A 13825-nucleotide genomic window follows, 5' to 3' on the forward strand; every position below is an offset into this window, starting at 1 on the left:
CTGACAGAAAAAAAAAATTGGTGACACATCCCCTTTAATGATATTTTGTCATGTTGCTGATAGGGCACAGTAGGGAGGCTCCTGTCCTGTGTTCTTGCAGCCAGACACAGCACAATGAGAATTAGGAGGAAGGGGCATTGCTGAGCTCCTGGGACACACAGAGGATATTTCTTCTTTTTATATATTTCTCAGCATTAGTTTTAATATATATTTTTTTTTTTTTACTTTTGTGTATTTTTTGTAAATTTGTTTCTTTAAATTTGAGCATCTAAACTCAAAACTCCAATCGGAGTTAAATAGTTTTCCTTGATGACATGCAATGTTCCACACTATTCACTAATGCTCACTATTTTGTGTCTTGTTTGAAGACAACTCCTAGGTCATCAGTATCTGATCGATGGGGGTCGGACACATCATGCTCAGCCTCATTGAAGTGAATGGGGCTGGGCACGATACGAAGCACAGCTGCTATACAATGTACGGCACTGTGCTTGGTAAGCTGCCAGAAGGCCTCGGCACTCACAGGAGAGTCGGTGCCTTCTCAAACAGCTGATCGTCAGGGTCCCGGGTGTCGGACCCCCACTAAGCTGATACTGATGACCTGTCCTGAAGATAGGTCATCAGAATCAAAATCTCGGAAAAACCCTTTAAAGAGGTTGGCTACTTTCTGGCTACTCTTGATGAATGTGTTTTTAACATGATTATATGGCCCTTACTAATATACCCTTTGTTGTAATTCAGCACTATTTCCTATATTTCATAAGGTTTGCTCCTTTGTTTGCCAAGAGGTCCTGTCCATAAGATGGCTGCTGATGGAGTCATGTGACCAGGCAAATCACCTCCATGTGAAGTCTCCTCTGTTCATATACACTAACCCTGCCATCTGCACTTGCACAGTTAGGAGTTCAGTGGAGACGTAGTGTGTTGGAATGCAGGAGACATCACATGGAGGTGATTTGTCTGATCACATGACCCTCCATAGCAGCCATCTTATGGATAGGACCGCTATGTGGACAGAGCAGTTTTGCCTAAGGGGGCATGGCTTATGAAATATGATAAACGGCACAGAATATTAACAAAGGCTATATTAAAAATTGTCATATAATCATCTTACAAACACATTGGTCACAAGTAGCCAGAAAGTAGCCAACCCCTTTAAAGGGAGAGTATAAGGTTTACTTTCCTTACTGGATAGATAGACAAATTGACAGATATTGAAAGACATGAAATAGAGATTTAATCTGCATTAGGATTTACTATTCCCTTTGAGATATTTCCAAGTATATTTAACAGTATTTATATTTAAAAATATTGCTATAATGTTCATTAATCTTTAATTAAAATATGACCCCTTATAGGAAAGCAGGAATTCAATGAACAATATCCGAGATGACTGGCTGGGTTTAGCACCACTTTACCTCAAACCATGTAGCAAAATAAACAAAACAGTCAAAGAAAAAGGTAATGTTTTGTACACTGTATATATCTATAGTTGTAAGAGTGAGATTTGATTTTTGCTGGAGATATATATTTTAAATAGACTATAAAGCTTCTCAAACAATATATCTTTTAGTTTCCCAATTCTTTTGTCACTCTAAGACACTTTCATATAGTGTACATTTGGTTGGTATTATGGATCCCTATTTTTAAGCCAATATCAATGGTGTTCCCATAATACTTTTTTCCCTCAAAACTATGGGCTCTGGCGAGTTGAAATGAGTTATCACCGAAATCTCGCGAGATTTTTAAAATTGAAAAACATTTTAAAACAGGAATCCGAAGTCGGCTTCGGTACCGACTGGTACCTCGGTATCGAAGCCGATTTCGGAACCAAGTTTTAAAATGGTTTATCAACTTAAAAATCAAATCCCAAAGTTATTCACTGAAATCCCGTGAGATATCGGTGATAACAGATTTCCCTCGATGGAGCCCATACATTTGAATGCTTTACAGAGACGGATCTCCATACAGAATTAAAATAAAGATGTAGTATATGGTTTGACATTGTCTTTCTGAAATATGCAAGGTCTTCCCTGAACTAGAGCATAAGTTGTTCTAAAACCTCTATATACTGCTCAGCATTGATATTGCCTTTACACATGGGTAAGATGCCAATGTCATAGGCACGAATGCAGTGATTTGTTGTTAGGCAGAGGAAGAACACCAAACTGTTGATTTGAATAGTATTGACTAATAAGTGAACGAGTTGCAATAAAGTCTGTAGGGAGTGATAGCTCTGGCTGTAACAGTCAATCACAGTGGCAATCCTCACACCAATGCTCCCAAGAGCCAGGGCAGAGTTAGGAGGGCACTCCTGCCTGATGGTAGTTGGGGTTCCCTTGGTGGGTGTGCAGGGCAAGAGGTGTAGGGTGCAATGGCCAAAATATGGTGCATGAGTAAGTAACCAGCCGCGTTGTAGAAAGTTAACGTCTCTCTCGGCTAAAGTGCAGAATAGGAGTTGTAATACATCCAACAGTATCAAAACACAATTCTAAATAATTCACAGTGCAAATCCGCCCATTTTTCAATGTATGGATTTGAGTAAAAAAGGGAATTATAGTACTTTTTCTTCTCTATCTTCCCAGAGTCTCTTTCTGCAGAATGTATGGCTGGCAACATTACTCTTTCAATGGTGGCTGTACTTTTCAACAGAGGGATACAGAGTTAAAGATAGACCATGTCCAAGTTTGAAGGGTGTATTATCAATGTCCCTCTCACAACAGTAAAGTCCATAGGAGCCTTAAACAGCAAAATACCTTACTGACTGACTTCAATGTTTGTCCATGCAGATTTTGGAGCTTCGTTCCATTATCTTTCTCTCTATCTCTGGAGTACTGTAGAAATGGTGAATTCTTTCACTTGAGTAGGTAATTCTACTAATTTGGCCCAGTCATGTGAGGAGTAGAGCATATGTCACAGCTCTCGCTTCCTCCTCTAACTCTAGACTGAGCTAGGGGCAGATCCAGGATCCACACCTAACTTCCTGCAGGAAAGTCAATGTGAATAACCTGGTCTCATCCATACAAAATCATTGCTGGGTACATTACAAGGTATGAACATATAAAATAGCATTAAATAACATTGCATTACATTAGGCTCGGACTGGCCCACAGAGATACTGGTGAATCCCCCAGTGGGCTCCTGAGCAAGGAGGGCCCCTTGTGATCCACCCCCTGCACAAATGGCACATAACACAGTAGACTTACTGTGCTACATATTGATAGGCAGTGTACAGCCCGTCGCAAGCAAATGGAGGAAGTAAGTATGACTTTTTTTGTTTTTTACACTATTTCATGTTAAATCGATTCGCTTACACGAAGCACGAGGAAATTCGGCTTGGAGGCGAATCAAATTTATCCTAAAATTCGGATCGAATTCCACTTCGTGGGATTCGATTTGCTCATCTCTATTATTGACCTATCCTCAGGATATGTCATAAATGTCTGATCGCTGTTGTCTCTTCCTAGGCCAGTGATGTCATGTTCATCAGTCACATGGTCTATGTGCAGCTCAGGCCCATTCAACCGAATGGGCCTGGGCTGCAATATTAAGCACTATACAATATACGACACTGTGCTTGGTATGCTGAGAGGATGCTGCAGAGTTCACAGGAGCTCTTCAAACAGCTAATCAGTGGCGGTGCTAGCTGTTGGACCCCCACTGATCAGATATTTATGACTTTTCCTGAGGATCGGTCATCAATGTTGTACTTCTGGAAAACTGCTTTAAAATCATATTAGAAAAACAGTTTATGGAATAATTCCATGTGCTGTACACCACTGTAATAATTTCTGAATTGTCATAAAATATCCTGAAAAGAAGAACTCAATATAAATCAATACAAATTCACTTACACATACCTTGTGAATGGAATTACAGATGTATCTTCACTTTCATTTCTAGTCTTGTTTGTATGTTTTATTTATGTATTGTATGGAGCTGTTTTCATCTCATTAACATTTTGAAAAATGGATGGATTCTACAGATAATAATGTGGTTCCTGAAAATAAAGAAGAAAATATTGATGTTCATAAAGCACCTGAAATTGCATTATTTGAACGCCAACTTGATGGTGATGATATAAATGAAGAGTTAGCACAAATAAGAGCAAGCAAAAATAAGGACCTGACTTCTGAATCTACAGTACACAATTATATTCTGGAGGACCATGATAATGATAGTGAATGGGAGGTGAGTGAAACATAGTATAAGCTTTATTTTCATATACTCACCTAACTTCTGGAGTGCTGATGATTACTTTTCCTTATTTACTGGTGGGGGATTGAGGGTAGTTTTACACCAGCGTTATTAGCTCCAGCATGCTGTTCCGGCAGACAACGGCCTGTCGATGCTTTCTGGATCCAGCATTGCCAGATCTTTCCCCAATGCCTGCTGGCCACGTTGACTATAATAGGATCTGGGAGAGATCTGGCCGATACCCAACAATTAAGCTGGGATTCAGCTGGACAGTTTTGTTTTTACAACATTCCCTGGGCAGCAAAAAATTTCCTTTTTCTCTCATTCTCCGGGTCAGTTTGAGTACAATGATACCACATTTATGTAGTTTTTATTGTGCTTTAATTCTGAAAAAATTTAGGAAACAAATATTTTTTCTTTTCTTTGCCATATTCTGACCCCTATAACTTTTTTATAGTTACGTCTATGGAACTATATTTTTTGTGGGGCAATCTGTAGTTTTTATTGACTTTGAAGTGTATATGAATTTTTTTTTCATTGCGGTGTTCACCGTACTGGATAAATAAATTTATATTCTAATAGTTCAGGCATTTTGGGACATGGCGATGGCTATAAAGCTTTTTTTTTTATGGGAAAGGGAAGGTGGTTTTTTTTTAACTTTTTTTTTTAACACGTATGCCCTCTCAAATGGCCTCATTCACAGTTATGCCCTCTCAAGTGGCCCCCCTCAAAGAGCTATGCCCCCTCAAGTACCCCCCCTCACAGAGTTATGCCGCTTCAAGTAGCCACCCTCACTGAGTTATTCTCGGTCAAGTGGCTTCATTCACAGGAGTTATGCGCCCTCAAGTGCCTCCAGTTTAAATACTCAACTCACCTGTCCCATGTTCCCCTGATAACCTGAGCAGAGAACAACTGCTCCTCTTGGTACTGCTCTGTCTAACGCTCAGAGCAGCAGGTACGATGGCGTCACTAAATCAAGCCTGCTTGCGCGGAACTACAGATAGCAGGGGAATGGTGAAGCAGGAGCTGATTGCTTACACCTTTACCATCATATTCAACTGTATCTGCATCCTGAGGATGCAAATACAGTTGAATGCAGGACATGTAGGTGTCTGGATTCTGACCGTGGTCCACCAGTTAAGTACCCCTGCTTTAAAACATGCTCTGAGGATGCTTTTATTGGTGCATATTTTATTATATTTCTATATAAAAGGTATATAAATGTGTTTCCTTGGAGAATACTTAGGTTTAATATGTTGTCTCATGATTCCATGATCAGCTATTGATTGGTGAAGCTTGCAGCCAGCAATTCATTTCTCCTGCACATTCCATCCATATAAATATGGAAATGCTGGGTTTATAACTTACCGGTATGGCTTTCTGTTCTGGCTCATAGAGGGGATCCCACATCTATCATAGCCAGATGCATTAACTAAGCATATGCACAGGGGTTGCCTTCTTCACCTTGCTGACTCAGATTACGAGATAGGTCTGGGTCCCACCTCTGGGTATTAGCGATACTAGTGATATGCCTCCATTGTCTGAGATGGAAAACCCCTTTAATTTCAGTATTCAGCTCACTGCAGCAATAACCTATACAATACGGTTATCGATAGAGATACGTGGACCTGCAGTGTCAAGAAACTAAGATCAAAGACATGCACACACGTGCCTTATGAGCACTTAAGACAAAGTTTAAACACTGGCTCAGTCACCCTGTAGGTCTTGGGAGAATCATGCTGATATTCTAAGTCCTAATACATGCAATGTCACGTCACAGGTAAGGTGCCCAATCTGGAACGATCTGCGGTGACTGATGTATGACATACGGGGAGGTGCTTTGACGCGACGGGGCATGATTGGCTGAACTGTGATGAGCCTTCAAACAGAGTCTATATAATCCCAGGCACAGTGCTTGCCTGTATCATTGCCAAAACCCCTGATGACACCAGGGAGCTGGTGAAACATGTTGGGGGGGGGGGGGATATTTTACTACTTTTAATGGCTAGCAAGAGCTCTCACTATTAAATAATGCAGTAGGAATTACAGTAACGGCATACCAGTGATCGCAGGTGGGTGCGCACGCCACCGCAATCTCTGTCTGTAGTACCAGCAGGAATTTCAGTTGTGAACAGGAGTGGCAGCGAGTTTTTAGTTGAGATCTATTTTAGTGTGTGAAGAAATAAAGGTTATGTTTTAATAGTTATAGGAATTAGAAATTTGGTAGATAAGAAAAAGGTAATACTAGCCTAAGGGCTTGCATTTAAAACTAGATGGAACTAATACCCCGCATCTATCTTGGTCATCTGTTATTAACTCTGCTAAAGCCTGACATAGCCCATCTATGCCAGGCTTTAGTGGAGCAGGGCTGGTATCTGCAGTCCTATACAAAGCGCTTCTATAGCACCATAGGCACCTTAACCTCAACAACAAAAAAAGAAAGTGTATTACAAAAACTATTTTTAGCACATTTAGAATAGGATTTAATAAAGTTTAGTTAAAAGTTCAACTACACTTATGCTCACATGGCAAAATATGTGCTGAAAAATCTGATGTGCATTTGCTGTGGAATCTGAAATCCAAGGCTAATCATCAGAACTCTGCAACTCATTTGTACGCGTATCAAAACATGGATTAGCTCTATTCAATGGATGCATGCAGATACCCACCACAGTTTCCGCTTGGATACCATTCCAAGAAGGGACATGTGGCTTCTAGATGCGATTTTGAAAGTGACGCAGAAAAAAATATACGCCTGTATGAACAACAACTCATATTCCCAATTAAATCATTTGGATGTGGATATCCAGAGATTTTCATGCAGTTCTGTGTACAAGCCAATACAAAGAAAAGATGGGGTTGGTGTTGGGGGTGGTATTAAGCTGACCTTTTTGTTCATACATAGAATTACAATATGCATGAAAGAATGAACAAATTTTGCTTATCTACAATATTCACTCAAATAACATGATGACAAAAGTAATAAAGAAAAATTAACTTAAAGTTAGCTAATGAAAATCAGACATTGCTTTTGAATTGTGGTTCAACAGAAAAATAGAATCATTTTAACCACTTCCAGACCAGGCCATTTCTGATCAAGCTTAAAGAGGCTCTTCTGTCGCCTGATTCATGTTATGTATGCCCTACTAGATATATAGGCAGGTAGGGCTCAAAATGCTGATAAAATCCATACCTTTATTTCCCTTTTTTGAGATCCGATTAGACTGTAAAATCCACTTGTATAAATATGTAAATGAGCAAACGGAGCACTCGGAGGCGTGCTTATTCCTTCTGAGCACCGCATCTCTGACTCCCTCCTGCCTGTTAGTGCTACCCTGCATGTAATAAAAATGCCCCCTATTCCTTTGATTGACAGCGCTAGACTCACTGGTCTAGCACTGAGATCCTGCGCGTGCGCACTCCAATGTATGACGGCGCGTGCGCACTACACTTGCCCGTTTATCTCGGCAAGTCCAATTCCTCTAGTGTGTTTTGTGCCCTACCTGCCTATATATCTAGTAGGGTATACATGAATCTGACAAGTTACTTTATGTGGTAATCAGGGCTTTTTTTCTCAGAGAAAAGGTGGTGGAACCCCCCTCCCCTGGCCACGCCCCTACCCACCCCTAGGGCCGCCCCCTAAAACCGCCCCTATAAAGAACAGGGATACACTGTGCCACACAATAATGTATATTGTGTGGCACAGTGTAGAGGTATACTGTGTGGCACAGTGTAGAGGTATACTGTACATTGTGGGGCACAGTGTAGCGGTATACTGTATATTGTGTGGCACAGTGTATGCTATATGTCTATAACATAAACATATTTCACATGAAAACTTACAATTACTTGGCTTGGCCCTTGGGGATCTCGGACACCACTTCAACACTTTGGCCGGGGGCTCGGCGGAGCTGATGTTGTGTTTTATCCTAATGAGAGAGATTTCATAATAAGGATTTGGAGAAGGGGCCGAGGGGTCACAGAGCAGGGAGAGGCTGGTGCTGCTACTAGGGGGGGGGTCATACCATGGGGGAGTAATAAAGCCCACCATAATGCCCCCCAGTAGAAATAATTCTCCTTATAATGTGACAATGCAAAAAGTACCCCCTTATGCCCCAAGTTGAGCTAATGTCCCCCATAATGTGCCAATATAAAATACCCCTATATAGTGCCCCCAGTAAATGCCCCCATAGTGCTCCTCTCCCCCTTCCTCCTAGTGCCCCCCATAATGTACCAGTATAAAATGCCCCATATATCATGCCCCAGTAGATGCCCTCAGTGTCCCCCATAATTTGCAAGTATAAAATACCCCTTCTTAGTGCCCCCCGTAGATGACTCCATAGTACTCCTCTCCCCCCTTCCCCATAGTACCCACCATGTGTCCCAGTATAAAATGCTACTGTACAGAGCCCCCCATATAAAATACCTCTTCTTTGTGACCTCAGTAGATGCCCCTATAGTGCCCACCAATAATGTGCCAGTAATAAGTGCCCTCAATCACGTGCCACTGCCAGTAATAAGTGCCCCCCATCACGTGCCAGTAACAAGAGCCCCCCATCACGTGCCAGTAATAAGCCCCCATTACGCACCAGTAATAAGCCCCCCCCATTACGCGCCAGTAAAAAGCCCACCCCATTACGTGCAGGTGCCAGTAATAAGCCCCCCCCATTACGTGCCAGTAATAAGCCCCCCCATCATGTGCCAGTATTAAGCCCCCCCATCATGTGCCAGTATTAAGCCCCCCATCATGTGCCAGCATTAAGCCCCCCATCATGTGCCATTAAGCCCCCCCCGCCCCCCCCCCCATCATGTGCCAGTATTGTAATAAGCCCCTCAATGTGCCAGTAACACTATTGTAAAAAAACAAACAAAAAAAAAACAAAACTTATACTTACCTCAGTGTTAGCGATGCGATGCAGGCCTCTTCCGGCCTGTGTCCCACGCTGTATGGCTCAGGCGGCGCGATGACGTCATCGCGCCGCCTATGCCGGCCTCTGATAGGCTGCCGGCCTAGTGCCTGCAGCCTATCAGAGGAAGGAACACGCCTCTCCCTCCCCTGCACCGCCGCAGCACAGGCAGATTACTATGGAGATGAGCGCAATGGTAGCGCTCATCTCCCTGTGCCCGGCGGCGGCTCACTGGGGGGGGGGCATTTTAGTTGGGGCGGCACAGCGTGATGTAGGGGGGGCCGTGGCCCCCTCTGGCCCCCCCCTGGCGACGCCACTGCTAAGCAGCGGGCTGGCTGGGCCCAGTAACTAAAGGGGGGCGGGGAAAATAGGTGGCGGAACGCTGTTCTGGGGCGTTCCGCCAGAAAAAAAGCCCTGGTGGTAATAATTTTGGAATGCCATTCTGAGATTATTTTTTCGTGACACATTGTACTTCATGTTAGTGGTAAATTTGCATCAATATGTTTTACCTTTATTTATAAAAACTAAATAAAAAATTTACCAAATATGTTGAAAAATTCACTATTTTCTATTTTGAATCTCTGTGCTAGTGATATCTCATAGAATAGTTATTAATTAACATTCACCATATGTCCACTTTATGTTGGCATCATTTTGGTAATGTCTTTTTTTCTTTTAAAATTTCAGAAGCAATTTTAAACATTTTCAAGAAAATTTCCAAAATCAACTTTTTAATGACCAATTCAGTTATAAAGTCACTTTGAGGACCCCATTTTAGAAACTACACCCCTAAAACTATTTAAAACAGATTTTTGAAATGATGTTAATTCTTTAGGTATTTTTTTGCAGATTCCTTTAATTCATTTTTTCTTGTAATACATCACGAGTAAATAGCAAAACAAACCTCAATATTTATTTCTCTGATTCTGCAGTTTACATGAACACCCCTTATGTGGTCATAAACTTCTGTATGGGCACATGGCAGAGCTCAGAAGGCAAAGAGAGCCATATGGTTTTTGTAGGGCACATTTTGCTGGAATAGTCTTTGGGCACCATATTGCATTAGAAGAGACCCTTAGGTACCCCTGCAGGGGAAACTCCCAAAAAGTGACAACATCTTGGAAACTACAACCCCCCAAGGAATTTTTAAGAGGTATAGCAAGCACGTTGACCTAAGAGGTGTTTCATAGAAGTTATAACACTTTATCTTTACAACTAAATGGTGCTTTAGGCCCATATTTTTTTTTTTTTACAAGGGATCACAGGAGAAAACCACCGCACAATCTGTGTGCCATTTTATCCTTAATACAGCAGCACTCCATATGTGGTTGTAAACTGCTGTTTGGGAATAAACCAGGGCTCAGAAGGGAAGGTGCAGTATCTGGACTTTCTAAGGCCTCTTTCACACTTGCGTTGTCCGGATCCGTCGTGCACTCCATTTGCCGGAGGTGCCCGCCGGATCCGTAACAACGCAAGTGAACTGAAAGCATTTGAAGACGGATCCATCTTCAAAATGCGTTCAGTGTTACTATGGCACCCAGGACGCTATTAAAGTCCTGGTTGCCATAGTAGTAGTGGGGAGCGGGGGAGCAGTATACTTACCGTCCGTGCCGCTCCCGGGGCGCTCTGACGTCATTCATGCGTCATCCATGCGCGTGGGGCGCCCTGAGGTCACTCTGAAGCGCCCCGGGAGCCGCACAGACGGTAAGTATACTGCTCCCCCGCTCCCCACTACACTTTACCATGGCAACCAGGACTTTAGCGTCCTGGAAGCCATGGTAACCATTCAGAAAAAGCTAAACGTCGGATCCGGTAATGCGCCGAAACGACGTTTAGCTTAAGGCCGGATCCGGGTTAATGCCTTTCAATGGGCATTAATTCCGGATCCGGCCTTGCAGCAAGTGTTCAGGATTTTTGGCTGGAGCAAAAAGCGCAGCATGCTGCGCTATTTTCTCCGGCCAAAAAACGTTCCGTTCCGGAACTGAAGGCATCCTGATGCATCCTGAACGGATTTCTCTACATTCAGAATGCATTGGGATAATCCTGATCAGGATTCTTCTGGCATAGAGCCCCGACGACGGAACTCTATGCCGGAACACAACAACGCAAGTGTGAAAGAGCCCTAACATGGAATTTGCGGAATTGATTTTTAAGAGCCATAGTTTTTTTGTTGCCCGAGAGGCTTTTTTTTGTGGGTCAAACTGTAGTTTTTATTGGCACTATTTTGGGGTACATTTGGCTTTCTGATTGCTTTTTATCTCATTTTTTGGGAAGTGAGGTGGGCAAAAATTGAAATTCTGTCAGTGTTTTTTATTTTTATTTTTTATGAGAGTCACCATTTGGTATATATGATATGATAACTTGATTCTGCAGGTTGATATAATTATGGTGATACCAAATTTACATAGTTTTTTCATGTTTTACTTTATTAAAAGTCTGTTGTATTTTGCATGGTCATATACTAACATCAATGATATTTTTATTTTTCTGCCAATGTAGATGTTTGAGGGCTTGTCATTTGCAGGACAGCTGTACTTTTTATCATTACCATTTTGGGATGCATAAGATGGACATGGTGATACCAAATTTGTCAATTTAATAATTTTTTATTTTTTTCAGTTTTACACAAAAAGAGCATTTAAATAAAAACTAAACATTTTTTGGATCATCATTTTCTTAGAGCCATATTTTTTTTATTTTTCTGGCAATGGTCTTGTGTAAGGGTTAATTTTTTGCGGAATGAGTTGATGTGTTCCAGTTTTTTTTTTATTTTACACTTTGTGTCTCCCATCAGGTCATTTTCTATTGCACTATACAGCACTGTATGGCCTCATTTCAGAGCTGATCGAGGGCTAAGCGTTCAGCACTATATATACACAGCGATCTAGAAGGCAGGAAACCATTGATGCATTCTCTGTGGGGTGCCCTGCTGGCAGTGACAGTAGGACCCATGTTCAACAGCTGCACAATAAGCGTGCAGCTGCGATCTCTAAACGGACGTTCAGTAGAGCTGTGCGAATTTTCGCTTATGAAATTCGTTCACACATCGTTTGCTGGTAAAAGGTGAATTGCATTATGGATTCTGTTACCATGAACCATAACGCAATTCTATGACGGAATTCATAACGTAAACGTGGTAACGGAATCCATAACGCAATTCACCTTTTCAGAGATAAGTCCCAACTGCCAGGACGTTTATAGTCTATGGGCGGTCGGGAATTGGTTAAAAAACAAACTGATGAAACTGGCCTGGACAAAAATGATGGTACCCCTAGAAAAGACTGAAAATAATTTTACCATAGAGACATGTTAAACTAATCAGTCAGTCTGCATTTTTAAAGGGTGAAAAGTAGTCACTGTACTGATTGGTATCCTGGTACTGAACATGGACCAAAGAAAGCTAAGTAAAGAGTTGTCTGAGGAGATTAGAAAGAATATAGAGACACATGTTAAAGGTAAAGGCTATAAGACCATCCCCAAACAGTGCTTGACGTTCCTGTTACTACAAACCCAAGACAGCTGGAGCAGTTTGCTCTGGAGAAGTGGGCCAAAATACCTGTGGACAGGTGCAGAAATCTCAATGAGAGTTACAGAAATCACTTGATTGCAGTGATTGCCTCAAAAGGTTGTGCAACAAAATATTTTTAGGGTTAATGGTACCATCATTTTTATCCAGGCCAGTTTAATCTGTTGAACCAGAATTCAAAAGCTATGTCTGATTTTCAGTAAATGTTTAATTAGTATTACTTTTGTCAGTTTCAAGTTATTTCAGTGGCCATTGTGTTTTTTTCTTTCTTTAACGGAAGGATACCAACAATTCTGTCCACGTGTGTAAGAGAGATTGGTATTGAAGTTAAAAAAAAAAATCAGTGGGCAGATTAACTAATCCTATAGAGAAAACAAGGACAGTAAACTGTCTGAGGACAGACAGGCTGGCTAAACCTGTACCAGATTTATCACAGTGGCTCAGACTGGAAATTTGGTCCATGCATAGACAACTATTGGTTTGTTTACTTTGAGACTGAACTTTGCACCAGAATTGTGGTGCAGTTTTAATGCAAAATATTGCAACTTCGGCCACCCTTTATTTTCCACAAAGTCACGCTCCTTTTCTGGTAAGCTGTGTCCCCTTTTCAGACTAGGCACAGAAACTTTCTGTAAACCTAAACATGCCAAATTGCACAATTTATGCCAAAATCTAGGTGTGCTCACATTAGCAAATGTCGCCTAACATCTAAAGAAGCCACAAACATCAAGCACCCATCACCTGTAAGTATGAAATGTGAGGCATATGATATTACCATTGTTAGCTGATAATAGATTCACAACTCCATTTTCTTTGCTGATAAGTACATTAATAAAAAGGTGCATTTTTTAGAACTTGTAATTGTCTACACATATTGCAAATTTTTATGTAGTTGTGAATTGCAGTTGCCATCCAAAATGAATGCACCTTTCTCTTTCAGATAAGTCCAGAAGAAAGAAAAAGACTGCAACGAAAAATGGAAAACGAGTTGATACAAAAACATTACATGAGTGAAGAGGAATATGAACAGATGTCAGATATTTGTAATATTCCACTTTATAAGCGTTGGGAAATTTACAGGTTCGGCTCATTTTGGTCTATTGAATCAAGCAATATTGGCACATACAGTAGGGTAAAAAAATGTGTAATTTACATATTTGCCAATTACTTATCCAAGCGCCATTTACAAAACTGC

General features: G+C 41.4%; 1 protein-coding gene across 2 annotated transcripts in view; it reads left to right on the forward strand.

Annotated features, from left to right (window-relative positions):
* LOC121002769 (NFX1-type zinc finger-containing protein 1-like) overlaps positions 1-13825 on the forward strand; it is a 291483-nt gene that overhangs the window by 164914 nt on the left and 112744 nt on the right. For both annotated transcript variants that reach the window (XM_040434303.1, XM_040434304.1), the window contains 3 exons: positions 1359-1461; positions 3986-4191; positions 13571-13710. In XM_040434303.1, the coding sequence (XP_040290237.1) occupies positions 1359-1461; positions 3986-4191; positions 13571-13710 (449 nt within the window). The remainder of the gene's footprint in view (positions 1-1358; positions 1462-3985; positions 4192-13570; positions 13711-13825) is intronic.

The sequence above is a fragment of the Bufo bufo genome, chromosome 5 (assembly GCF_905171765.1).
Source record: "Bufo bufo chromosome 5, aBufBuf1.1, whole genome shotgun sequence".
Classification (NCBI taxonomy): domain Eukaryota; kingdom Metazoa; phylum Chordata; class Amphibia; order Anura; family Bufonidae; genus Bufo; species Bufo bufo.